Source organism: Protomyctophum bolini (assembly GCF_963924005.1).
Source record: "Protomyctophum bolini genome assembly, chromosome: 8".
Classification (NCBI taxonomy): Eukaryota; Metazoa; Chordata; class Actinopteri; order Myctophiformes; family Myctophidae; genus Protomyctophum; species Protomyctophum bolini.
In genome coordinates, this window is record NC_137869.1 from 34,468,396 (window position 1) to 34,495,831 (window position 27,436).

At 44.0% G+C, this 27,436-nt stretch overlaps 1 protein-coding gene across 10 annotated transcripts in view; it reads right to left on the bottom strand.

The window, feature by feature from the left end:
- The window catches only part of mast2 (microtubule associated serine/threonine kinase 2), a 169,019-nt gene that overhangs the window by 18,074 nt on the left and 123,509 nt on the right, over nt 1-27,436 (bottom strand). For 6 of the 10 annotated variants that reach the window (XM_080770654.1, XM_080770653.1, XM_080770651.1 and 3 more), the window contains 12 exons: nt 23,788-23,863; nt 21,628-21,648; nt 20,179-20,257; nt 18,242-18,396; nt 11,188-11,263; nt 10,573-10,782; nt 5,132-5,233; nt 2,997-3,129; nt 2,660-2,727; nt 2,127-2,221; nt 1,200-1,408; nt 679-817 (listed from right to left, as the gene is read on the bottom strand). In XM_080770654.1, the coding sequence (XP_080626780.1) occupies nt 679-817; nt 1,200-1,408; nt 2,127-2,221; nt 2,660-2,727; nt 2,997-3,129; nt 5,132-5,233; nt 10,573-10,782; nt 11,188-11,263; nt 18,242-18,396; nt 20,179-20,257; nt 21,628-21,648; nt 23,788-23,863 (1,363 nt within the window). The remainder of the gene's footprint in view (nt 1-678; nt 818-1,199; nt 1,409-2,126; nt 2,222-2,659; nt 2,728-2,996; nt 3,130-5,131; nt 5,234-10,572; nt 10,783-11,187; nt 11,264-18,241; nt 18,397-20,178; nt 20,258-21,627; nt 21,649-23,787; nt 23,864-27,436) is intronic. The other 4 variants (XM_080770652.1, XM_080770655.1, XM_080770660.1 and 1 more) reach the window with 1 other exon arrangement.

Below are 27,436 nucleotides of genomic sequence, written 5' to 3' on the forward strand. Positions count from 1 at the left end.
TATACTACTTGTCACTACTCACTATACAGGGACAAGAAGTGAAATGCTAGAATGACGAGGTCCACAAGAAGTGATATGCTAGAATGACGAGGTCCACAAGAAGTGATATGCTAGAATGACGAGGTCCACAAGAAGTGAAATGCTAGAATGGCGAGGTCCACAAGAAGGGCTAACAGTGACACGACTTGACAATAACAATGACAGTGGACTTCCCTTAGTATGGTCTCATCTCTGTTCAAGCGGCTGGACTGACTGGTTAACTGGTTCAGGATTTCCTTTAAAAATGTCTGCTGAATGTATGCTCAAAGTTGCTAAATAGGACCAACAGCAAAAAAAGCTTTGCTACTTTATGACCAGTTACTTCCTGAGACATTACTCAATATGAACTTAATGACTTGCCCAGTAAAATATGAAATGCCTGCACTTTGCTGGCTGTGGCATAATGAGATGCTTACAGTATGTTTCCTTGTTAAATGTGTTAGGAAAACAGAGCGAGGAAAGGGGTTATGCTGCTGGCTGTTTGAATGCTACATGAGTGAGTGATGTCACATGCTTGCCGTGAGGAGTCGGTCGATCACTTATATCCTAGGCTAAAAAGGAAGTAAATAAAACAAAAAAGAGAATTTGATGACAGACATCCATGTTAAAGTGATTATAACTTTTAAAAGTGTTACTTACTTGTCGGGTTTCAGGTCTCTGTGCACAATGCCATAGTTGTGCAGATATTCCAGCGCCAAGACCGTTTCTGCAAAGTACATGCGTGCCATGTCCACTGGCAGGGCTCTTATGTTCTTCAAAAGAGTGGCACAGTCACCACCTACACACAGAGACACGCTATCAATTAGAGTGACAGTAACAGCAACAACACGCCAAGAGTAAGCTACACATGACGGATAATGACAGACTTAACATCTTCCACATCAATATTTTCAGTTACTTCTCTTTCACTATAAAAGGGTGGAAGCTGAAAGACCACTTCGTTTAGGTCTGCTGAAGGAACACTGCACAGTGCACACTAACTGCATATTATATCTCAAAAACATTATAAACAGCAAATGAGCAATGGAAAGTAGTTGTTAATTGTTTATGCAATGTGAATGTTATTACTCGATAAACAAACTAAATTCTATAGGATGGTGTAAAGTGTTTGTCAGGTACCCTCAGCAGTCAGCACCCACTGAAACTCCTACTGTACCAACCTTCCACATACTCCATGACCATGCAGAGGTGTCTCCTGGTCTCAAAGGAGCAGAACATGGAGACCACAAAGGGGTTCTCTGCGAACGTCAGGATGTCCCTCTCCACGAACGCCTGCTGGATCTGGTTCCTCAGGATCAGGTTCTGCTTGTTGATCTTCTTCATGGCGAAGCGCTGCCGCGTCTCCCTGTGGCGCACCAGGAACACAGCCCTGAGGAGCACAGAGGAGTCAACCACATGGACACCTGCATGCCAATTTGGTATTGTTTGGGGTAGATTAAAGAAATAGCAAAAATAGCAGATCTACAGATCAACACCTCTTGATGTCACACATTGACAGCTTGTAGATTTTTTATTTTTTGCCATTTGCCATACAGCAACGGGCTTACAATGGCTTATGTAGGGCAAATCCTCTGGAGATGAGAGAAAACCCAGACTAAGAGACTGAGAGCAGAGTTATAGCTATATGCAGCTTTTAACATAAATACTGTAGATATTTATAACTTTAGGAAACCTTGCACACGGCAACTTCAAATATCTCATGTGAGATACTGTAGATACTGTAGGAGGACCAATGTATAAACTTTGTTAAGCTGTGTTACTAATGCTGTTATTCTTTAAATGTATTTCTTTGGTATTGTTCATTAGATTTACCATTATTGCTGCTACAGTCTGAGGAACCAATACAAATACATTTTACTTTTATAGTATGCACTCGTACACAAGATTTAACCTAATAAAAAACCTAATCTTGAAATAGATACTTGTGTTGACAAAGACAAATAAGCCCAAACTACGCAACAATGGATAAATTATAGGCTTTAAACAGAGAGATAGCGATAGATAGAAGCCAGCCAGCCAGCCAGCCAGATAAACAGAATGACACAGAAACAGAAAGTTACATAGATTGTTTTTGAGAAACATCTTACCCATAGGCACCATTGCTAATGAGCTTGATGGTTTCAAAGTCCTCTTCTTGAGGTGGTTTAGTTTTAGGGGGTGGCAAGGCTGGGACTCCTCGACCCTGGAAAAAACACACGCATACATACATGAATTCTAAGAATCTCTGACTGTGCGCGGCAGTCTGAAAACTCTCTTCAGACTCCATCTTGGCCCGTAGCACTTGCATACGACCTTACAGTCGTATGCAAAGGCTAAACTTATGTCATTTGAATTTATGTGCCGGTGATACCCGAGGAAGGTATAGTGCAGTAGTGCGGAAGAGTGTGAATTAAGTTGGGGGGGGGGGTCCCCGTACCACCATATTTAGTTGCTCTGGGAAAGGGTACAATGGGTACTCTGGTCCCCGAAGGCCTAGTTTACTACAATTGAGAAAGACTCCTTTGTACTGAAAAAGGGCAGAAATATGTCTGTAGGGAAAAAAGATGGTCGAAACCTCTGAAAAGTACGCTTTTATTTGTTAATAATTAAATTAATTGTGAGAATAAGTGTTGGAACTCACATCTATCGACTCGTCAGTCTCCGGAGTGTCTGGGTTTCCACTGTCATAACTGCTCAGCTGGGCCATTTCTGCAGACGCACAAGATGAAGAATTTAACCAAAGAGTTAACCAAACCAGCAAACCAAAGATAAATGCTACTAGCTAGCTCTCAGACCCACTGGCATTAACCTACATTTGTCTAAATGTGTCCCCTCAAGTTAAGTAATTCCATTAGTAAACGACTTACTTTGAAACATTAGTGGTATATGATATATTAAAGCACATTCTTCACCACTCCAACTGATGGTGCATGCATACACACACCCACACCCAGGGAAGAGCCGATGCTATAGCATACCCTCCAGGGGGTCCCTGGTGAGGCCCAGCTGGCTGATGATGTATCTGGGGATATCACACTTGATGCCCTGGCCCTCTTTGGCATGGCCCTCTGCTGCCTCTAACAGGTGGTAGAACTCCTCAGGATTAAACTCCTACACACACACACACACACACACACACACACACACACACACACACACACACACACACACACACACACACACACACACACACACACACACACACACACACACACACACACACACACACACACACACACACACACACACACACACACACACACAAAAGAGAAGATACAGAAAGGAATTAAAGAAAAAAGAAAAGTGTGAAAAGATGTCGTGAAGTTGGCTTGCTGGTTATAGAGATGAACAGACAATGTGACACAGAGAGACTGGTACATGGCACAGAACAGCATAACCCTTAGAGTAAAAGATCTTCAGTATAACTAATGTTTAGGCTAGATTGTGGGGGTTCATGAATTCACAGTACAAACTATCGTCTTAAACCAGAGCCATACTTAGGTGTGCGTTGCTAAAAGCTCAAAAGTGTTCTGAGTTTGTATTGTAGATCATTGCATGTTTTTTGTGCGTGACACCCACACGTGGCACAACCAAGTATAGGTCACGGGGTAATCCGTGTGTCCTCTGACAACGACTTAGGGCCTATTGCTGCTATTTCACCCCATGACGTGCGCGCACACACACACACACACACACACACACACACACACACACACACACACACACACACACACACACACACACACACACACACACACACACACACACACACACACACACACACACACACACACACACACACACACACACACACACACACACACACACACACGTGCCCGCGCTCCAGGCTGTGCTGCAGAGGGGGCACTTCCATTTGTAAAAACCCGTCTCGCATGGTGTTAAGAGCATTACTCAAAGCTACAGTTGTACAGTAAGAACTTCGCTCTCCTCTATTTCTCCTCTCTGCTACCTGGACTGTGCATCTGGACTCTGGAATGACCTGCCTGGCGAGCCGCAACCAAGCAAGCATAGTCTCATCTTTCATGTCAAAAAGGTAACAAAGTAAAACTAAATTTTTTACACCATGGTGCCAAAGCGCACCACAAGCACAAGCTCTGTAGGCAATGTTATCGGCGTTACTACACAAAGCTGGCCATAGTGCTTTAGCACATTGTTGGTGATGTGTAGGCATTGTTCAAGACTGAATAAATGTTTCTATTTACATTTTTAAGATGCTGGCTAATATACGGCATGTAGGGGATGTAAGCCAGTTTGACAGATAAGTGCTAATTAAATTAGCCAACTGTCTGAAAGCTTTTTTAATTGCGCAGGGAAGCCACACTGCATCTTGTTCAATACGGTGTGAATGTCGATACTGTACTTTTACAGGTGTTTTAAATGAAAGTTATTGTCCTTCTTCCCTCCCTCCTTCCATTGGCCACTCTCTCCGTCTCTGTTCATCTCACAGCCTCCACCTGCTCTAAAAGACAGGCTGCTTAGGGTTGGATGTGTCTGTCGGGCACCATGTCTGCCACAACTCCCCTAACGCTGGCAGGGCAGAAAGCGTGGACTGGAGGAACGGTTGGCCATATCATTTACAAATAATGCTCCACAGTGCCAGTTCTGCACGCGCGCACACACACACACACACACACACACACACACACACACACACACACACACACACACACACACACACACACACACACACACACACACACACACACACGAACTGCTCTGCTTGAACACTTCTCACTTAGGGCTGGATAGTTTTAAATTGTTTATTAACCATGCGTGCAGGATCTGCAGATTAGTTCTCCACTATAAAAAAGCTATTCCTTGGAGGAAAAAAAAACTCCCCACAGGAATGGACATAATTCCACTGTAATTTTTCAAACCCAACTCAATTTGCAGTAATAACATTGGTGCTTAAAATTACAGTATCAACTGAAGCATAACAAAAAATAAAGTAAGAAATATACTGTATTAGACAAAGATAAATTATATGAGAAAAGTAAAATAACAAGAGAAATTCTATAGTGAAAACAAGCTCAGCGGTTGTAGATTGGCAATTCACCATTGTATATACGGGGTTAAGATGCGTATTTCTTACCAGACACTCCAGGAGGCGTGCGGGCCGGGCGATGATTATCATGAGCTTCCTCACCAGCTTTGTGACGAAGGTAACCTCCACACTCTCCGAGCGCTCGTGGGCCTGGACACAGCACACACACACACATTGAGAGGAACTTTAATCATCATAGTAATTTTCAGTTGAACTTGAAGTTATACATTGTCCTTTGTGTGTTTTACGATAGCTAATGAGGCCAGGGCTCATAAAATCCTAACCTTTTCATTAGTGCACACAGGCGTATATATATATAAAAAATATATAAGAGATTGTTACAAACCATGTATGTTGGACGGTCCCAAAATACATTATCACTAACCATTATTCTGTCATTTAATTTTTTTGTAAATCACGTGTAAATATTTCATCATCATGGCGTAAGCCTATATGACCTTGGGGAGGATGGCAGCCGTCCTTGCATTCTGTTCACGCTTGTAGACTCAAAGGCGAGAGAAGCGCGGCAAGGGCAAAAGAACGGAAGGGTCCAGAGACACACAGCGGCTCCCTTCGCCGGGTCCCCGCTAATGGAAATGGGAATGACCTCAGCCATATTCCCCAACATTCACCGTGAAATGTCTTGTCAGTTTGGAGATGGTGTAATTTACCCTGCAATCTCCAGCAGCTGGCTGGAGACGGCTTCCTGGAAATAAGGTGGAAGGAAGGATGTGTGTGTGTGTGTGTGTGTGTGTGTGTGTGTGTGTGTGTGTGTGTGTGTGTGCTTGTTCAGGATATGTATGTGTACTGTGTAGACATGTGTGTGGGCGTGCGTCAGTTCAGGACATTAGGGAAGGCTATAGCATAATCAAACACCCTGTAAGACATGCAGCACACTGGAGAGCAGAGGGTGTGTGTGTGTTTGTGTGTGTGTGTGTGTGTGTGTGTGTGTGTGTGTGTGTGTGTGTGTGTGTGTGTGTGTGTGTGTGTGTGTGTGTGTGTGTGTGCTCGCAAAGCAGGCCTATCTGACTGTATGTGTCACAGCAGTATAATGGAGAGGCAGAGCTAGTTAATAAACAATGTCTCAGCCAGGCCAATGTGTGTGTGCTCTGTGTGTGTGTGTGTGTGTGTGTGTGTGTGTGTGTGTGTGTGTGTGTGTGGCTAATAGAGACATGATGGCAGGCATGCTGACAGACAGACAGCTGGGCACGAGCAAGGCCCTGGGGGCCCCAATCAGACCCTGAATATTTTATAACGGTAATGAAAGAACCAAAGCACTGAAGATGGTGTGTGTGTGTGTGTGTGTGTGTGTGTGTGTGTGTGTGTGTGTGTGTGTGTGCTAAATACTGTATATGCAACTAGCTGTGCATATATAATGTGTGTGTGCGTATGTGTGTGTGTGTGTGTGTGTGTGTGTGTGCGTGCGTGTGTGTGTGTGTGTGTGTGTACGTACGTACGTACGCGATCATGCACTGGGTGGGAACATGCATGTGTGCACTGACTGTATAAGTCAGTGATCATTGAGTAATGGACAGCTAAGGGACTGGCTCACATTGTGCGGTGGCTAATTAACCAATCTGTCTGTGTGTGCGTGTGTGTGTGTGTGTGTGTGTGTGGGTGTAAGAGAGAGACAGTGAGACAGTTCTACACTGCATAGGGTGGAGTGTCCCAAGTGAGAATGTAAATGTAAAGTATGTGAGAATGTAAAGTATGTGTTAACAGCATACTGATTTTCTGCCTTTTAAACTCAGCCCCAGCTTAATGTTTCTTTACGACCATCTTGAGGTGGGAGGTAGAGGCGGGGTAGTGTATACAAAACAATAATATACTGTATATGAAAAGAATACTGTAAATCTTCCTTTTAAATTAATGTTTAATTCTAATTTAGCTCCAAGAAGTGATTGACCTTTCATGTGGTTAAAGTTGCTTTTAGAGTATGCAACACAGTCCGAATCCATGGCACTCCAGTCTACGGTACAACTTGTGCCGTGGTCACCACAGTAAAGCACATACAGCTTTAGTATGGGTCTCAGTTGGCCCTCAGAAACCATCCACTTCAACAACCCAGCTGACAGAGTGAGAGATGTGCAGCTCTGTTCGGCTTCACTGACAGCGTCTAGAACAGATAACCAGAGCTGAGTTAGCAGTATGGCTGACACTCCGTCTTCCCTGGCTCTCTACCCTCAGGTGACCTACAGGGGTGTAATGGAGGCTCCCAGGGCCGGCATGGACGGGGGTTACCATGGTGATAGCCAGGCAGGTCACTCACCCCCCCCCCCCCCCCCCCCCCCCAGGACCGGAACGGAAGGATGGATGGTGGGGAGGGGAGGACGAGGAGGAGAGCAGAAGAGAGAAAGGTGGAGGAGAGGTGAAGGGGGAAGAGAGGAGAGGCGAGAAGACGGAGAAACAGAGGGGAATAGAGGAGAGATGAGCTGGACTCCTGTGGGCTCTGTAATGGGGTCGTGACATGGGGTGATGAAGGAATGGATGGCAGGATAAGAGGAATGGATGATCTGGGTGGGACCGTGGGAGGAGGGCTCAGGCTGCAGTGAGAGGTGAAAGCTAAGACAAAAGGACACTTGTATTTAGAACAGGTGTGTTAATCAAAAGACTGATGTCAAGAGTACAAGGGTAGTTTGCCTATGCCTCTCCTTACAAAGGAAATACATTATAAATACTACTACTTTCACATCGACAAAACTACTACAAGCAGAATTTTCATAGGCTCGAATACAAGGAAGGTGGGAGCTCAGGTGGGAGCAATTTTGTGTTGATCCTTTTGTGAAATTAGTCGTGAAGGGTGTTCATTTCCAATTAAACCATACAGTACTAAAACAATAGGAGCAAATACGTCCAACTTCAGATCACGGTCTTCTAAATGTTTGACTCAAATAGTACAGCTTGAAATATCTACAATATATATGCCACTAAAACTATTGCCCAAAAAAACCCTTCCAGCTACAGTAAAGACTATCCAAAACTGATTCTAATAATCCCTGAAAATAGTTGTAAAAAATAGAAGTTTCAAAATTATGAATATAAAAAGTGTACAGCATCATACAATGCTCAATTGTTCCAAATCCAATCAATATAAACAAATCACACGAGAAATTGTCTTACAGTATCTAAGGATCCATCAATTAACGTATCCTAACTTATTAATATGCTGTAGAACTTGGAGAAAGCTTGGTGTTTCCTTGTTTAAGAAACTTTCTGAAAACTTTCTTAAACCAATTCAAATGGCTACACAATATAAATTGAACTCAGGCCCGGGGAGAAGTGTAGCTTAAATGCAGAATATTGACAGGACAAGCAGAAATTCTTTGTCATGTTTTCATGGGTACCGAGCTACTATTTGTACAGTTGTACCTGTTCTCAAGTCTAATTCCAAACACCTCATGCCACCAAAAAAATAAATCACGATTCACACGTTGTTCAATTCACCAATTCAAGTAACAAATCATGTTCCACGTGGACGAGACTCAACCGAACCAACGGGAAACGGACTCAACTGTGAAGTCGGCGTTGGCCTCGTCCTCCTGTGGCCAGCCGTGTGTGAACACCTTCCACTCGCTCCTCCTCATCACCGCCTCCTCTTCCTGCTCCAACCTCCTCCTCATCACCTCCTCCAGCACCGCCTCCTCTTCCTGCTCCAACCTCCTCTGCCACGAGATGCGAGACATGGCCTCACCACCCCCCCTCCGAGAGAGAGAACGTGGGGTCCCCATAAAGCCACGTAGAGAGGGAGCCCTTCCGTCCGCCGGCGCCTCACTGCCTCATCCCGTCCGCTGAGCGTTGGGGTTCCACCTGCCCTTTTCTGCCGGCTTCTCCAAAAAACAATACCGCCAAACAAAAACAATCGACAACCGCGCCAATTACAGCCTAACGAGTGATGTCATCGTTTGTTATCTCGCTCTCTCACGTGTGTGGTGGAAGATTTTGAGAGGGGGAGGGGGGGGGCTCCTCCAGATGTGCCTTATAGGAGAGTTTCTCTCTTGTCTAGATCTCACACGCTCCAAAAGCATTCTAACAGGCTACACGGCCAGTACATACACATTCAGACCTCCCCACCGGCTTGGGACGGTTTCAGCAGCCAATGGAATGTTGTGGAATACCTACCTACCTAACCCCCCTCCCCAAACCCTCCTTCTGCACCGCCTCCATGCCTCCTTCTCTACGTCGCTCAAAGCCCCCTCCATCCCTCCCTCCCTCTTTTTTATTTTTTGTCAGAGGGAGTCATCCGTCAGCCCTGGTGACTGCTGGAGTGTGAAATTAAAATCAGGGTGGTGTGTGTGTGTGTGTGTGTGTGTGTGTGTGTGCGCGCGCGCGCACATCTGTATATGCATGTGGAGGACGCAGTGTGTGTGTGTGTGTGTGTGTGTACATGTGTGTGTGTGTGTGTGTGTGTGTGTGTGTGTGTGTGTGTGTGTGTGTGTGTGTGTGTAGAACAGAGGGTACTGTAGATATGGGGCAACTGGGAGCCATAATGTCACTCTCCAAGCCCCCAGGCATGGCAAAACTGAGCTAATAGAGATGTCACCACTGCAGAGCACACATGCTTACAGCCAGCTCCACACACACACACACACACACACACACACACACAAGTGTAAGCATGTGTATCCATACCTGCATGTACCAATGCACACACAGCCATACAGACTCATACAGAATAACACGCATACACACAGTCCTAATAACTGATAGTATGTTAATTACAGACCATCTTGCCATGAACATAGCATGTGGTATATTGTAAGGGGACGAGCCCACGGCGTGTAGCAGGTGTCATTCCAATGGTTTAACCGGCCAAAGTAGCCTCCTCATCCTATGACATCACAGCCTGCTGCTGACAAACAGCCACTAACTGCCGTATAACGATGAGGGAATGAAGGGGTGCGTCACTCAGTGAGTTGACCCACGGCAAGTCAAGCGCGACCGTGGAACGGACATATGATGTCTTACTCAATGTCCTTGATTTAGTGACTGGATGATCCTGCCTTGCATTCAAAGTGCTTCAAAATACTTGTCTATTGCTGTGCTTCTCTCCATTTGTTTTAACCCATCTATCTATGCGATCAATACCTATTGCTCAACATACCGGTTTGTAGCTGCATCTCTGGTTTCTACTATGTTCAATAAATCTATCAGTGTCAAAGTATCAAACCCAATATACAGTATAGGGTTATTTGTTTGTAAAAAACCAAACAGACAAAAAAACACTGATGAAATTCCCATTCGCTTATCTTTCTACAGTGTCTCAGATTCACTGGAACCTCCCTTCTAAATCATGTTATACTGCAAGCGACAATGGGCTGCATTTTACTTACATCTGGCAGAGGTCAAGAATAATAATTGTCCCCTTTGATTCCCTGGCTTGAGCTAGATATTCTTGAATTCATGGACTACTTTTTGGGGGAGGGCCGTTACATGCGGAGCAGTGACAACTGACAAGCCACCAAAATAGGAGTCAGTAACTGTCCACTTACATCTTGCAGCAGCTTCTCCAGGTTCTCCTGAAGCTCGTAGAAGTAGCGCGAGGTGATGAGGCCCTCTCGGCTTTTCTCCAGGCAGTCTCTGGACAGCTCTATCAGCTGGTGGTGGATGAAGCTCAGGACCCCGTCTGCCAGGGGGCAAACCTTGTCGGGGGCCGTGGAGATGAGCAGGTCAGTGAGGCGCTCCTCCATCTGAGCTGTTGCCTGGAGGAACAGAGAGAGAGAGGGAGGGAGTCAGTGGGATTGGAGAGAAGGATTTTGGCCGGGTTGGTGGCGGGGGGAAAGCAGGGGAGAGAAGGGGATGAGTCACACGGACAGATGCATGAGCAGCAAGGGCACCTTATATTTGTGTACACACACATACACAGAACTATACTGCATGCCACAGGCTTGCAGAGTATACTTTCAGTGTTTCCTGTATGTCATCCCCTTCCATCTCCTAATTTATACTTTGGTGACAAAATGTCACATTTTCAACTGGAAAAGTTTCAACAGCTCATCTGAAAAGAGGTTATTTTTGTCGAAGTACCTTTTGTCACTGAAGCATAAAACACTTCAGGTCCACCTCTGCTCTGAAGAACCAGTGTGTGCCTATATGTATGTACGTACCTTGGGGAATCTCTCCTTGTACACATGGTTCATCATCACAATCTCATGGTCAAAGGAGATGGGTGATCGCCCGGGGCTGGAACAGAAAGAATCACACGCACACACACACACAAATATAAGTATAGAGAATCACTGGTGGTCAGCCAAGCCATAAGACAGACACTGAGATCCATAATGTACAATTGGTCAGGATTTTTATAAACCTACACCAGGGATTCCAAATCTGTGTGTGCGCATGCATATTGTACATGCATGCGTAAGTAGTATGCAGTGTGTGTGTGTGTGTGTGTGTGTGTGTGTGTGTGTGTGTGTGTGTGTGCTTTCAATTTGACAGATAGGAGATGGACGGGTCACCAAAGAGATCACTGATATAAAAAAAGGAGTGGAGATTGCACATGCTCACAAGACCTAAGGGTGTTAATCTTATGTGTGCATGTGTGTCAGTGCACAGGCAGGTCACAGAGGTGTAAAGTGAATTCTCTGACAGCCCATACTACAAAACCACCCCGATATGGCCATGCACCGTTGCACATGGACAGATATAGGCACAAAGGTAGTGTCTCAAGAGACCTCTGGCCACTGCCCCCCCATGTCCCCTATGGAGTGGAGTGTATGACAGTAGGAGAGTGACAGCGAGGGGAGAGGGATGGGGAGATGGACAGCTAGACACACACTGTGGGTAGTTCATTGGGCCTGTCCACTATACCAGACTGGAGTGCTAAAGGTCAGCTCTCAAGGGGGTTTGAGTGAGAGCAAGCCAATGTCCAGAGAGAGACACTGATGTGTATTTTAGTCCATATTATTAGACCCCAAAGAATACAAAACCCTCTATCTGTCCTTCATCTATCTCTTCTCTCTTTTAAACTCTTCTCCTTCCCGAGATGTTTCCCTTTGACCCGCAATTCTCTATCTTTCAAAGGGAAGACCGAATAGTAACATCAGCAGACCTGACCTTTTAGACAAAAATGATAGTTGATGAGGTGATGAAATACGTGTCCATGCTGCGTGCTTGCGAGAGAGAAAGGGGGAGAGATATTTCAAGGATTCTGAGGATTTTGGTAGGCTTGTGTGTTGTGTGTTATTTATTCCCTAAGCTTGGATCGTTTGGTGCATCTTATTGGCGAATCACACCAGCAAACATTGAAGGCACAAAATAATTTCCATGGAAATTAAAACAACCGAAACGCGAAACCCCAGAAAAATGCAATGATCACAGAATTGGTGTGAAATTCTGGAGATTGCATACTGCAGATGGACTAAAAAAAAACAGAGGCTACAGAATACAGATGCCACGGTATGAGTCATCCCTGACCATGTGCACATTCGCATGTGCGTGCACGCGCACACACACAGGAGGGGTGAGGTAATGCTTTAAGTCACCCATGGGAAGCTCAATGTCCAATTACCCAGCCTAATAGAAATGAGAGCATCGTGACATATGAGCACAACATCATAGAGGCCGTTTATCAACATGCCAACACACAGGTAGCGTGTGTGTGTGTGTGTGTGTGTGTGTGTGTGTGTGTGTGTGTGTGTGTGTGTGTGTGTGTGTGTGTAGCGCACACACACACACAAGACATTATTCTATGAGAATGTCAAATTTGTTTTTATAAATGAGTAATAGTTCATAATTAATACTTCAAATTTCAACTTCAGACACAAATGATTATTTCTCATGTAATAAAATCCTCAGTGCTAATGATGGATACTGAATTAACTCTAACCACTTTCAACCTGGCGTACCTATTTTGGGCATGTCATTATACAGTAGGTAGGAAATGTTTACATTTAGTTAGAAAATGGAAAAGCTGATCTACAAGCTCACAATGTTGCGCGAAGTGATGCGCTGTGAGCTTGTAGATCAGCTGTTTTCACAAATGTGGGTCCTCGGGCAAACGTCGAATTTCCCTTTTGGGTCTCGAGCTAAAAAGTTTGAGAACCCACTGCGCCAAAGAGTGCAAAAATCCTCGCGAGAGCTAAATTAAAACGGAGAATCATTTTGGTGTGCGACATCTCGTCTCGTGTCTGTCATACTGGAAACAAAACCAAATCTCCCGTCCAGCGGCTGCTGGAAGAAAAAGGTTAGTGGTGACAGAGATGGATGAGCGGCCAGCGGCTGCTGGGTACGTACTGCAGGCTCGCACTTCCATTTCCACAGAACACTTGTCCTTTCCTTTGTCTGCCCCTCTGGCTTTGAGCGCTGCCTGCCGTTATTAAATAAAAGCTCCCGTTTCAAAACCAAGTTGTACTGTAACTGGGATGAATAACGTCAGACAGCCAGTCAAAGGCTAATTAGAGAAAACAGCCCATATTTCTCCTGTAATGGGAAATAAAAATCAGCTCGCGGCGATCCCTGCCAAAAACGATTTCCGTCAGTATTTTGAGAGATGACCTTTTAGATGAGGTTGTACGTGGAAAATAATATGTGCAGGACTTTTTAATGCACTTTTTAATTTTCTTTGGTCTGTTTTGACCAGATCAGTTCAAAAGTTATGAGCATAATATCTCGCCGCGTTAACATCTTTTAAATGAGACCATGTATAAAAGAACTTATAATATGCACTATTACCCTGTGGTGTTTTATAGATAATGTGTGAATATTTAAATCTAAAATGGCGTCATCTTTTTGACTAAACGGTGATGTCAGTCCTGTGACAAAGGCACTAAAAATGGAAAAAGGAGCTTATTAGCCAAGACAATAAACGAAGTAAATCAGATGAGACACACGATGACACTGTAACGGAGAGACAGAGAGAGAGAGGGAGGGAGGGATGGAGGGAGGGAGGGAGAAGGAAGAAGCCGGAGAGAGAGAAATAACATTGGTATTTCACAAACTGAGGAGGGCGACTCGGGAAATGAAGAGCCTAATTGACCGTGACAGAGAGAGAGAGAGAGAGAGAGAGAGAGGCAGGGAGGGAGGGATGAGAGCATGTGTGTGCATCTATAGTATAGTAGACTGTGTAGGTGGTTGTGTGTCTGTGAGCGAGTGCATATTGTTGTCTTTGCGTGTGTGTGTGACTGTACATGTACACCATTGAATGAGTATGTGTGCAACGAATAAGCACCTCAAAGCTCCTCTGGTGAGAGTGATAATTCCCAGGATGAAGGTCCCCTGGAGCTTCAAAGAACACACTGACCTATAGTTAATCACCATCTCCCCTAGAAGCAGTGCTGTAGTCTAACCATTTTCAGACGGTATACCATAATTATTCCATGCGCGACTCGCACGTGGTCAATGGATGAACTGATAAGCAGACGGCATACTTTTTTCTTTGGCCTGTATGTAGTGTATGACAGTAGTACACACCATTGCCTAGCTAACTGTGAATAGCACAATTCATATCTAGATACCAACAGTATAAACCCTGGGCTATAAATCAACTTGGGACCAATTAAGATTCTTGTCTGATTTGTTAACCATTCATATACGAGAAAATAAAGGTAACGTGGTGTTCATGCAATAGCACTGATGGCAAGTAACGTTAGGTAAACGCTTGCCTTGGTCTGTCAGAAATGATTACTATTAGTCAACGTGACAGCAGGAGAATGAGCAACGACGCGTAGTGTTTCCATCATGATTTATCGCTTGAATTCCTTCATGGACAATTTTTTTTAATAATAACACTCCGCTTCATACGAGCGTATGTACAAAACGTCTCGAAATGTATCCGAATTTGCATAAACACAGTTGCAGATGGAAACTTAGCCAGTGACATTGTGTCTGTCATTATGATACACTGTGTAGTGTGTCCTGGATGAGAAGTCACTGTGTGTATGTCACGGGACATGAGGCTGCTTGGGCTGTTCATTAACCAAACGCACTGTAGCCACAGTTGGATATGACAAACACATGATGGATGGATGAGGGTAGCTCATTTCTACCTCCGGGGAGGAGTGGAGGGGCGGGAGAGACAAAGGAGGTGGGCAGAGACGGAGAGAGGAGGGCGGCGAGGGAGTTAGTGGAAAAATGGACAGGTACTGTAGATAGTAGACGGACGGACAGAAAGACAGCATGTACCGTAGATAGATGGATAGATAGATCGACAACTAGAAGTAGGACAGACGGACATAAAGATAAAAAGATGGTGCGGGCTGAGAGAGGAGAGGAAGTAAGGGAACACAGGGAGGACATAAAAAACCTGATGGGGAATAGGGAGGCTGCTAAACGAGTGGAAAAGACGTGCGATTGTCATCCCTCACAGCAGGTCCATGGAATTAGCATCTAATTACTTTCTCTCTCTCATCTTCATTATTCCTCTCACATGCACAGTGTCTCATCTTCCTTCCTTCACCCCTCCCTCTCGGGCTCAATCATTACCCTTTTCTCTCCTTTTACTCACTCACTTAATTTCTCTTTCTCTCTCTCACACACACACACACACACACACACACACACACACACACACACACACACACACACACACACACACACACACACACACACACACACACACACACACACACACACACACACACACACACACACACACACACACACACACACACACACACACACACACACACACACACACACACACACACACACACACACACACACACACACACACACACTTCTGCCTGATTTATACTTATTTGCGTGCCAGTGTTGAGCACAAAAATAAACTATCAACTATTTCACAATGTGTTGTAGTTGGAAGCTTGTAGATCAGCTATTTTCGTTGCAAGACACGAATGTTTGAAGTATAAATAAGGCTTCGTCTCCCTCCTGCCATTTCACTGTTTTTTCCTCCAGTTTACAACAGAGGAGGTCCGTCCCTCGTTCTACAGTAATCTTCTGCTCTCTCCATCACTTCTTGGAGACGTTCAGCAGAGCGGATTAGAAGAAGCTGTTAATATCACACTCTTTCAGTCTACAAATCTAATAAACAGCTCCAATGGTGGCATTCTGAGGAGAGGGGGGTGTATGAGCGTGTGCACGCACTTTATGTACGTTTGTGTGTGTGTGTGTGTGTGGGTGTGTGTGTGTGTGCGTGTGTGTGTGTGTGTGTGTGTGTGTGTGTGTGTGTGTGTGTGTGTATTCAAAGGTCATCACAGTGTGAGAATGCCCTCTCTCTACCTCAATTTACTTTCATTATGGTGTTTATCTCTCTGTTAACTTTGTCTTTCACTCTAGCCATGTCTCCCGTTTGAAAAATCCATCTTTCGCCCTCTCCTCTTATTCCTTTTTCACCTGAGACACTGAGTTATTCTTCTACTGGGATGAGAGAGAAAGAGAGAGTGAGAGAGAGCGAGAACGAAAGAGCTGTGTGAGAACTGAATAGGGGTAAAATGTATTCAGGTATCCTGTGATTCAAATAAATCTGTGTGTGTATGGGTGTGCACGTGTGTGTGAAAGTGTACACGCGGTGGATAAGCAGAAGATGCGACTGGGGAGATTGCACAATGGCCGGTGTCTGTCTAATCAGACACAAATCTGCTTTCCTCCATTCAAGTTTTCTTCTCCTTTCATCTCCAAGGATGAGAAGTTCAATATCTTTCCATGAAAGACCAGAGCGAGGAAAATGAATAAAAAGACATTGTGGCAAAAAAGCGAGCTTGCCGAGTTAGGAGAGAGAGAGAGAGAGAAAGAGAGAGAGAGAGAGAGAGGCAGACGGGGAGATAGAGGACAAAGGGAGATGCAGAGAGAGTGAAAGAAGAAAATAGGTTTTAGAACGATGATAGAAGACAGGATCGGACAGACATAATAATGAGAAGAGCCAAGACACCGGAAGCAACGCCTGACAGGAGGGTGATGGACGGAAACAGAAGGATGGAGCGATTGAGTGAAAGGTCAACATAAAAAGACCGCCGACAGCTGACGACAAAGTGATAATGGGAAGCTGGCGGTTAGGTAAACAAAGATATACACAGTATAGAATCTGGGATGTTAATTTAACTCTGGGAGTGTAAAAACGGACCTGTAAGGGGCCATTTTCACATAATCAGATTAGCACTCTGTCTTTAAGAGTATCCAGGTATCCAGTGGCAGACACATGGACAGATGTTGGAGGCTGAGCATCAGAGATAAGGGGTTTTGGTGAAAACTGATAAGAGTGGTTTTTGCTGCCAAAGTGGAGAGTTCACGCTCACTGCCAGGTGTGTCAAGGAGAAGACGTCTGACCTTTCTGTTGGCAATTTCTGACTGACACACACATGCACAAGCAGATGCATGAACGTGTGCACGCTCGCACACACACACAGTGCAATGCGAGTAAGTATAAGTGATTCAGACAGACAGCCAGAAGTCACAAGATTGTTGGAGTGAGATGTGGCTAGCTAGCCAACTAATTTAGATAGATAGCGTTTCCATCCATCCATCCATCTTCAACCGCTTATCCGTAGTCGGGTCGTGGGGCAACAGCTCCACCAGAGTGCTCCAGACTTCCCTCTCCAGAGCAACATTAGTGACTTCCTCCTGGGGGATCCCGAAACGTTCCAAGGCCAGTGAGTCGATGTGTTTTCTCCAACTGCGCTGTGTGTGTGTGCGCGTGCGTGCTTGCGCTTAATTAGAATGTGACCCCATGTCATTTTATAACAAAAATAAAAATTCTAGAGGTAAGCAGTTTCTTTTCCCCGAGTATAAATCCTCCTCAGTTTCTTTAGCTGGCAACGGTGAGATTTCCCACAAGTATAACACTGTTAACTTAATCATTCTTCCTTGGAGCCTTGGAGTCTTAGTGTCGAAGCAATGTGTGGAAACTGGGTCTTTGCTGGTCCCTTGCTGGCATGTAAATGCTACACTGGGAGCTAAAATGATGTACAACATTATTGTAGTACTGGATATTACAGTCTCGTGAAGCATTTATCTCAGTGTTGATATCATGCTGATATTGTTGCTGTTGAGTGGAAATCTTGTACGTCCAAAACAGCTGGTTTTTTATTATTTTAAAAACATTTTAGAATAATGAAAATAGCTGATCTCCAAGCTCACAACGTGTGGAGATGGGATTTTTCACTCTTGTATGATGAAGTAGGGAAATAATGTACCATAACTGCATTCACACACACACACACACACACACACACACACAGTGAGTTTGAGAGCTCCTCCTACCTGAGGCTGCGGGATCGAGGCCTCATGGCGGGGGAGCGGCGTCCCTCCTCGTCAGTGATGCTCTCCGAGCTGAAGTGCTTGGTGAGGAAGTGCAGCTCGTCGGGCGTGGGCTGGAAGGGCAGCTGGTGCAGCTTCTCCTGAGATGAACAGGAGGACTGTGAGGAGGAGCAGAGAGGGAGCACAGATTACAGGAGGACTGTGAGGAGGAGGAGCAGAGAGGGAGCACAGATTACAGGAGGACTGTGAGAGGAGGAGCAGAGAGGGAGCACAGATTACAGGAGGACTGTGAGAGGAGGAGCAGAGAGGGAGCACAGATTACAGGAGGACTGTGAGAGGAGGAGCAGAGAGGGAGCACAGATTACAGGAGGACTGTGAGAGGAGGAGCAGAGAGGGAGCACAGATTACAGGAGGACTGTGAGAGGAGGAGCAGAGAGGGAGCACAGATTACAGGAGGACTGTGAGAGGAGGAGCAGAGAGGGAGCACAGATTACAGGAGGACTGTGAGAGGAGGAGCAGAGAGGGAGCACAGATTACAGGAGGACTGTGAGAGGAGGAGCAGAGAGGGAGCACAGATTACAGGAGGACTGTGAGGAGGAGCAGAGAGGGAGCGCAGATTACAGGACTGTGAGAGGAGGAGCAGATTTTTCATATTAAGGACCCCCACATTACCGGCAGGAATTGAAAAGATTCTGTAACCCCCATGAGAGAAGATTTCTGTTAGATTAAAGTGTAGAGAACTAGAATTTCGCGCCCGCTGGTCAAATAATTATAATTAAAGAGTTTCTGATTTTGACCCCCTGGACCCCCCTCAAGGAACCCTGGGGGTCCCCAAACCTCACTTGAGAACCACTCAACTAGACAGCTACTGGGCCAATTACAGGGAGGAACAGGAACTGACTACAGCTTGCCCTGGAGCAGCAACTGTTCATGCTGCAGCTAGCATAGCTAAAGCACCACTATGGCTTAGCCGACAGCTAGATTACAGGCCTAGCGGGGTTGCTACTGCTGCAGGGCGTTGTGGTGCTGCCTATTAAAATACTATGAAGAGCAGCAGCTTAAGTTATCCCCTCAGGCTGCGGGAGCCTCTCTTTGCCAGTGGAGACGGTTTTCTAGTTAGAACTGAGCCATAGGAGGGCTATAATCAAATGAAGCCTGTGCTTCTGTTGAATGTAGCGGGCAGGCTAGCAGTGTGTGGCGTGATGGCAGACAGCCAGAGTATATCCAGTCAGCTGGACTAGCTGCCTTTGAAGCATGCTGGCATCTCATTCTACAGCCAGCAGGTAGAGATGCTATAGTGAGCACTGGGGGAGTGGTAACACAGCGAGGAGATGATGGAAGGAAGGAGGAGGAGGAAGAACAAGTGTGGAAGAAGTATTGAGAAACACAGTGGGGGGGAGAGTACAAGATGGTTGTATTAGGGAGCGAAGGAGGACCAGACCAGGGGTGCTATAAGGTACAAAGAAGAAAGGAGAGGGTACGTACAGTATAAAGGAGGAAGTACAGTAGGTACAAAGAAGAAAGGAGAGGGTACGTACAGTATAAAGGAGGAAGTAGGTACAAAGGAGCGGGTGAAATCAGCCCTCAACTGCTACTGACAGAAATATAGTGGCGCAAGCAGGATTTGAACCCGGGACGTGTGGATTCATTGAAAGTCAAGTCACTAGACCGCTACGCTACGAGGCGGCTGGTCTGGAAAGTTGAGTTTTCAGCTCCTAGTTAGTAGAAGATTACTCATGTATAAAGAAAAAGTCCCCGCCCAGTAGGGTAGGGGAGGGAAGCCTCGCCCTGCATACCCCCATATTCCTATCAGAAGCCGTTGAGGGCTTTTTAAAGGGTTGTTTTTTGGGTATTTACATCAGTATATTTTGGAGTAATACAAAAAGAGGATTCAAAACGTGCATACACACATTTATCCGAATACACAGTTGGTTACTTACCGAGACAGTGGAGCTGGGTGTGTTCGTTCCATAGCCCGAGGAAGGCAGCGAGGCCAGCGACCAACGTCTGCCATCCGTCCTGATGGACAGAGAGAAGGGAAGAACGACACAGACATGTCAAACCTTTCTTCTTGTCAATTTTCTTTGAAGGAGATGCGATCCGTTTGAATACAACTCCATTCCATAGACAAAATATGTAAATGAGTGAGGAAGATGGCCCCGAACATTGAACTTCAGTACACAAACAGAGCAGACAACAGTCACCAACCATGAAGCCATTCACTTGCAAGAGGGAGAATGCACAACATTAGGAGTTAATAATTGCATGGATTCAGGTAGGGTGTGCAGGCAAAGTCACCTGAGAGCAAGCTTTTGACACAAATGCCAATTATACTCTGTGGTACAATGGTGTACTGTGCCGAAAATAGCTTATCTACAAGTTCACAATGTAATGCATTGTGAGCTTAAACTGGCTGTTGTCGGTGCACGACTCCAACAACAAAGTATAAATCTGTGGTAAACCTCACAGTGAGTGAAACTAGCTTGAGGCTTCTATTTCCTACTAGCAATCAGATCTTCTTTGCTACGCTGTACAAGGAACAAATAAACGTATACTACCTCACAGGGTTAAGGGGGTGTAAAAAAGAAAGAAAAATAAAACAAGACAACATCTTTTGACAGACCTGGATATAAAGTTTCATATCCAGCGGCTATGAACAAGCATCATTTCAGACAGAAAACAACTTTGGGTGTGTAAAAATGTACCCACAAGGACAGTGGGTCCATTTTTTCCAACACTGTGCATTTTTACTGTTTTGTAGACAGAACAGATGGGTAGAACACAGTAACAGGCTATTGACCGTCGTAAACACGAGGAAGAAATAACAACTGTAATTTGACATCGCCTCATTGTTGCCTGGCTCTGATGGCCTAATTAAAGTTGTTCTTGAGTCCTGCACAGTAGGTGACACAGCTTGTCCTTAATAAATACAGCTGGTACTGCGTGTTCGGGCCCTCTGTAGTAATTGGAGACGTGCAGAGAGAATATGGTAGTTGGGACTTTGCACAGGAAAATCCTCAGTGTTCATTTATCCATTTGGAACTCCAAGAGTGAACAAAAGTAACCCGACGACGGGTCCTTTTGGTTACTTTAGCAGACGCTCAGAGTTAAGCCCCAGTTATACTTCGTTGTTGTGCATGGGTGTTATGGCAGATCTACAAGCTTACAACGCATCATGCTGCGATGCATTGGGAGTCTGTAGATCTGCCATTATTGGTGCGTGACACCAGCGCCGCACAGCGAAGCATAAATCAAGCTTTCGGGGTCCATTTCAGTGTCGGTCTGTGTGCACTGAGCCATGCATGGCACAGGTCAGACGTCAGCTGGTGGTGGCAAAGAGAAAGGTGATAGGGTGAGATAGGTGAGGAGGGTGCAGAGTCAAAGGTTACCTGTCAGCCCTGTGCCCGTGACTGTGTGGGAGAGAAGACAGTTTTTAGCCGGTGCTAAATTTGTGACCGTCATGTCACTGCACATATATACAATGGCTGGCACGCACGCACGCACGCGCGCGCACACACACACCCCTTGCCTCCTCTGTGGTATAAATATAAAACAGCATAAATACTTGAGACCTTGTATATTCCTGCAAAATAAAACAATTTCTAGCCACTTGAAATCTCAATTTCTATTTTCATTACAGTACCTTTATTCTATTTCATGTACTTTGCATTACTGTGTAAAACCAATTTGAAGCACCACCTCAACTGTCTTATTCAGTTATGCAGTATCAGACTTCACCACATGGTGTCACTATTGTAACAGGCTAACAGCATCTACTTACCACAGCTCTGCAAGCTGTGGTATTGAGGTCAATAGAGAAAGCTAACATCACAGAATTAGAACGGATGCTACAGGGTTTCATATTTTTCCCCTTCTTTTTGGCCGGTACTCGTACAACAGCTGCTGTACAATGTTTGATAATAGCGTTATGGAAATAGACATTGGTGCTGTGCATAATATTTAGACAGATCAGGATGGGTTACTAAGGACATGTCATGCTTTCTCCAAACATTGGAGGGATTGTTATGCAGAGCATAACATCACTTTTAGTTTGTGTTTGAAACCATTTTTATGAACATATTACCAGTGGTGTAAAAAGTACCACAATGTAGTAAAAGTCTGGTAATCAAACTTTACTTATTCGATTAATATATATTATTCGATTATATTATTATTCGATTTTGTTTTATCTTATTTGATTATTTGTTCCTAAAAAATTCCTAAAAAAGTGTTATTTACTGATTATGCAGAATGTCCCATTTCATAATTTTTCAAATAATAAAAAAAATGTATAAAAATCTTTTGAAAACAGCAATTCAAGTGATTCAATTAACTAGCAAGTAATGTTTTCAAATAATTAGACTGGAGGTCGGTTTTCTTCATTTATTTTACTACACAGATTTCCCTGGGTGCAGCAGCAGCAGCAGCAGCTGTTATCAGAGTAGACACCATGTGGAGAAGCTTCCATCAAACTTTTTAGAGTCTTTTATCTCGTTGCTTTGATCCTCAATCATAAATAGGGAGGAGCATGCACACCCACAATCTGTCACACTCATGGGTGCAAATGCATAGACATACACAGCCGTCTGTTTCCACCCCCCGCTCTCTCTCTCTCTAGAAATTACCATATCTCAGGAGAACCACAGACAGATAAGCGGATATTAATCCAGGTTTGAATGACAGTCTCAGATCATCTTGGTCTCGTGGCCATAAGCAGCTCTGCTTTAAAGGTACAGAGGCCATGCAGACATTTAAGTCTCCTGCCGCTAAAGGTTAAGCTATGGCTAACCATCACTCAGGATGAATGTCATCCATTTCTGTCCAGCAGTTTCAAAACACCGACTTGGTTCACTTTTTTTCCCCTATAGGAAACCTTTAACCGTCAAGTAATGGAATATTTCACTTGGTTTACTTTTCTAGGTTAGGGTTTTCTGGACTCAAGAGGTTATAAGGCAGATAGAACATGATTGGTAGGATCTGGTCCCCAGCGTTTCATATTTAACCAATATACTGTATGTCTGCGATAATGGTGGCTTGATACCAAAGTACTGGCAAAAATGTTCTTTGCTGTTGAATTGATTCATGCATGAGTTTTTCCCCCCTTATTATTATGGTCATATTTAATTTCAAACAATACTAATACTATTATAATATATTTTAATAACTCTCACCGACGCTTTGGGCCGTGTGAAATTGCAGTTTTCACCTTTAATTATCACTTTGATGATTTTGCAGTTGCTTAATTGGCAATTTCACACTTTCAGTATGGAAAACAAAGGCTTGAAAGAATATTACTGTAGTGTAGGGCACTGAAATCACAACACCAAAGTGTCTGATAGTGTGTGACTCATGAACCATGAGGAATATTTACATTATCTTGTAGTAAGTCCAATCAAACTTTGCAACTTAGCATTATCAAGTACACCTCGTCTTTGCCTGACCACAGTTTGGCCGTCACCTACGTGTATAATGTGTGTGTGTGTGTGTGTGTGTGTGTGTGTGTGTGTGTGTGTGTGTGTGTGTGGTGACAGACAGGATGTGTATCTCACCTGCGGGCAGGTATGAAGGAGAAATGTGCCGCCGTGTTTGGAGAGAAGTTGCGAGGGCTGTCCAATGGACTGGTCCCTGAGAGAGAGACAGGCAGATAGACAGAGGAGAGAAAGAAGACAGATTGGTTAATTATGACACAAAAGAAGAGAGGACCACTTGTTTCTGTTCATCTTATGCATGTATTAAAGTGCAATGACACTTTGGTACTAAGCTAAACTATTCAGTCAATATAACATCACCAAACCCAATATGGCCTTTGTTTAATGTTGATTTTGCCATTTGTATTATCCGGATCTTCAAACCATAAAATCAACAGGAAGTTGACATTTTTCTTTCTAAACTAAAAGCTGTTCCATGTTTTGTGATGTAATATTTTGGCAAAATAGTCTTTGTCTGCTTATATTCTAAAAGAGTGACTTTGAGAGGGTTTTCACTGTGCAATGTTAGTCAGTCAATGGGGAGACTACATTTTTATATTCATTTCTAAATAAAGGAGCAATGGAGCAAAACTATTTCTCACCAATATTTGGAATTACATGCACTTTAAGTTAGTAAACACAATGTGGTTCAAAAAAGATAATAGAATACTGTACAAAGTACAGTATTCCCTCACACACACACACACACACACACACACACACACACACACACACACACACACACACACACAGTACGCATAAAATATAGCATTGCAAAAAAGCATATTCTATTCACATGAACAGGATTTTTTTTTCACCCTTCACTGCTGCAATGTCATGTCAATAAGTGCTAAACAACATGGTGAGGTACTGTGTAGAAACTGTAGATTAATGTACGGCTGAACCAGATGCAGGCCTCTCTCATGGTGGGACTTGAGGCAAGAGTAACCTAAACATAGCCATCCCTGAAGACTTTAAATGCATAAAATATTCAAATTGGAGCAAAATATGACAAAAATGCCCTCAGAGTAGACATTCACATATTTTAAGTGTACCCTCAGGTAGAATTGAAACCCTGACAATACAGTACAATTGGCATCAAAACCTTTTGACTGAGCTTCACTGAGCTCTTACAGCCATGCTTATTAGCATATGAAGAAAACAAAAACATGTTGGAGCGTGTGTTTGTGTGTGTGTGTGTGTGTGTGTGTGTGTGTGTGTGTGTGTGTGTGCTGTGTAGGCAATTGAACAGTATATCTGTGTGCAGTGTGCACGTGCATGACTATTTGGATTTGGGACACAAGTTCCTTCATCCCAGCTCCCTCCCCGTGACAAGGATGGGATGATATGAAAAATACATGTTCACAATTATTCATTGTGGCAATCATGATTCAGGTCCATTTTATAAAGTATAGAGAGTTTAAGTGGTACTGAGTTCACAGCTCAACAAAAGCTAATTCATGTATGATGGAGGACAATTTCACGATAAATGAAAATCTCCGCAATATGATTATTGTGAGCGTTATTTCATCACGATAATCAATAACGAGTATCATCCCATCCCTACTCGGTGACAATAAAACCATCCCTCAACTCCTCCACTCACTTCCAATCGTCTTCATCCTCTTTTAAAAGAGCAAAAAGACTGATGGCTATATTCAAGGAGGACAGAGAAAGACGAACAGCCCATAGTGGACTGAGAGAAGGACGTTGAAGGATAAGGATTCCCAAGAGAGGAGAATGAATGACAGATGAGATCGGAGGAGACAGAAATGAGAGTGAGTGAGTGAGAGAGTCTTGGATGGTTTGAAGGAGAGTACTCGTTGGGGAAATGAGCAGTGGTGGAAAGTAACTAAGTACATTTACTTAAGTACTGCACTTCCACCTTTAGACCCGAGGACGATTCTAAACAAACAGTTTTCTGAAAAACCTATGTTTCTATGTCAGTGGTTCTCAAACTATTTCATGTCAACGACCCCTAGAATTATATGTATTTGGCCTCCGACCCCCATCTGAAAATATGTTGTTCCAGGGACCCCCCAGAAGCAAAGATTTGAGTTAAAAACGTTCGCTCTGAAAGAACTAATTATATTCAAAGATTTGCGCCACATTTTCATGATTTTTCAAAAATAGCAGATTTTGAGGTTGTACTTTACTTTACTTGAGTAATTCCAATTTCCAATACTTTTACTTCACTCCACTACATCAAAGGCAAATATTGTACTTTTATTCCACTATTTATTTGAAATCTTATTATACAATCTTATACAGTATACAATTTCAGCCATTTGTAGATCTTGATCTGCTATTTTTTATACATCAGAAAATTTGAAATGGGAGATTCTGCATGATTAGTACTTTTACTTTTGGTACTTTAATTACATGTCGATACCAATACTTTTGTAGGAACTTATAAATATTACATGTTGAATTATGGACTTTTAGTACTTGTAACAGAATGGTACTACATTCAGACATTTCAGTACATTGTGGTATCGATACCTTTACTTAAGTAAAACATTTGAGCACTTGTCCCACCCCTGGGAATGAGTAGAACAATCGGACACTGAGAAAGATAAGCGGAGCCTGGACTGTGTCTCCGTCTCTAATTGGACAACAGGGGAGAGTGAGAACCAACCACACAGACAGAATGGGACCAGACTTCTAATGTCCGTTGGAGGATGAAAACCGGGAGACAGATGACATGGAAATGGGAAAAGACAGGAGAGAGAGAGGGACGAGGGGGGAAGATAGAGGGAGAACTTTAGGAGAAGAGGAGGGGGGCGGGAAGCAGGGGTAGGACAAAAAGTTTACAGATGAATAATAATGTATAATCCATTACTGTGCCACAAAAAGCAACTCACAAGCTTTGAGCTCACAACATAATTACAACACGACGTATTGGCAACTTGTAGATTGGCTATTTTTTATACACGTCAAGTCATGCAAAAATGTATCGGGCATCAATGAGATGATTGGTACAAAACAGAAATTAAGGGCATAGAGTTCATTCACTGCTCTAAGTCTAAGTAATCTACAATAAAGAAAACCATATCCCATTGTCCCGTATGTATGTGGGTACAGGCTGCAAAATAGATTTTGAGATTCTAATTTATTTCACATAAATAAATAAATACACTGTACATCCAAGCTCCAACGCATGACAGCATTTCCATGTCAATAACTAATCTGTGGTCTTGTTTGAATAATTTCCTCTAGGTGCCAACATCGTTACTGCCGTCCGGGGACGCTTAGGTGTGAGAAGAATAGATGGTCTTATTTCAGATTACCATATGGAATATTGAATAATAAGCAACACTGAGTGCCAAGGACAGTCACTGTACAGTAGAGGAACACATCGCCGTCAGGTGCAAGTCTGTCAATTTATAATTCCGGAGTAGAATGCAAATCTTTTTCAAACACACACATGGATAGGCCGAGAGAGAAATGGAGTGGTGAAGCATAGCATGGAGGGTGGGAGTCAGGGGGTGTAGATGGAGTAGTTGGACATTTCCACATTCATTATGCAGTTGACAGGCCTATAGCGAGAGCAGGGTATGTCTTATATTAATATCTGTTAGACTGGGAGAGACTGGGACCTCATTCGCGGTAGCTGAACTGGAACTAAAGGTCTGGAACTGTGTGTGTGTGTGACGTGTGTGTGTGTGTGTGTGTGTGTGTGTGTGTGTGTGTGTGTGTGTGTGTGCGCGCGTGTGTCAGGCATCTATCA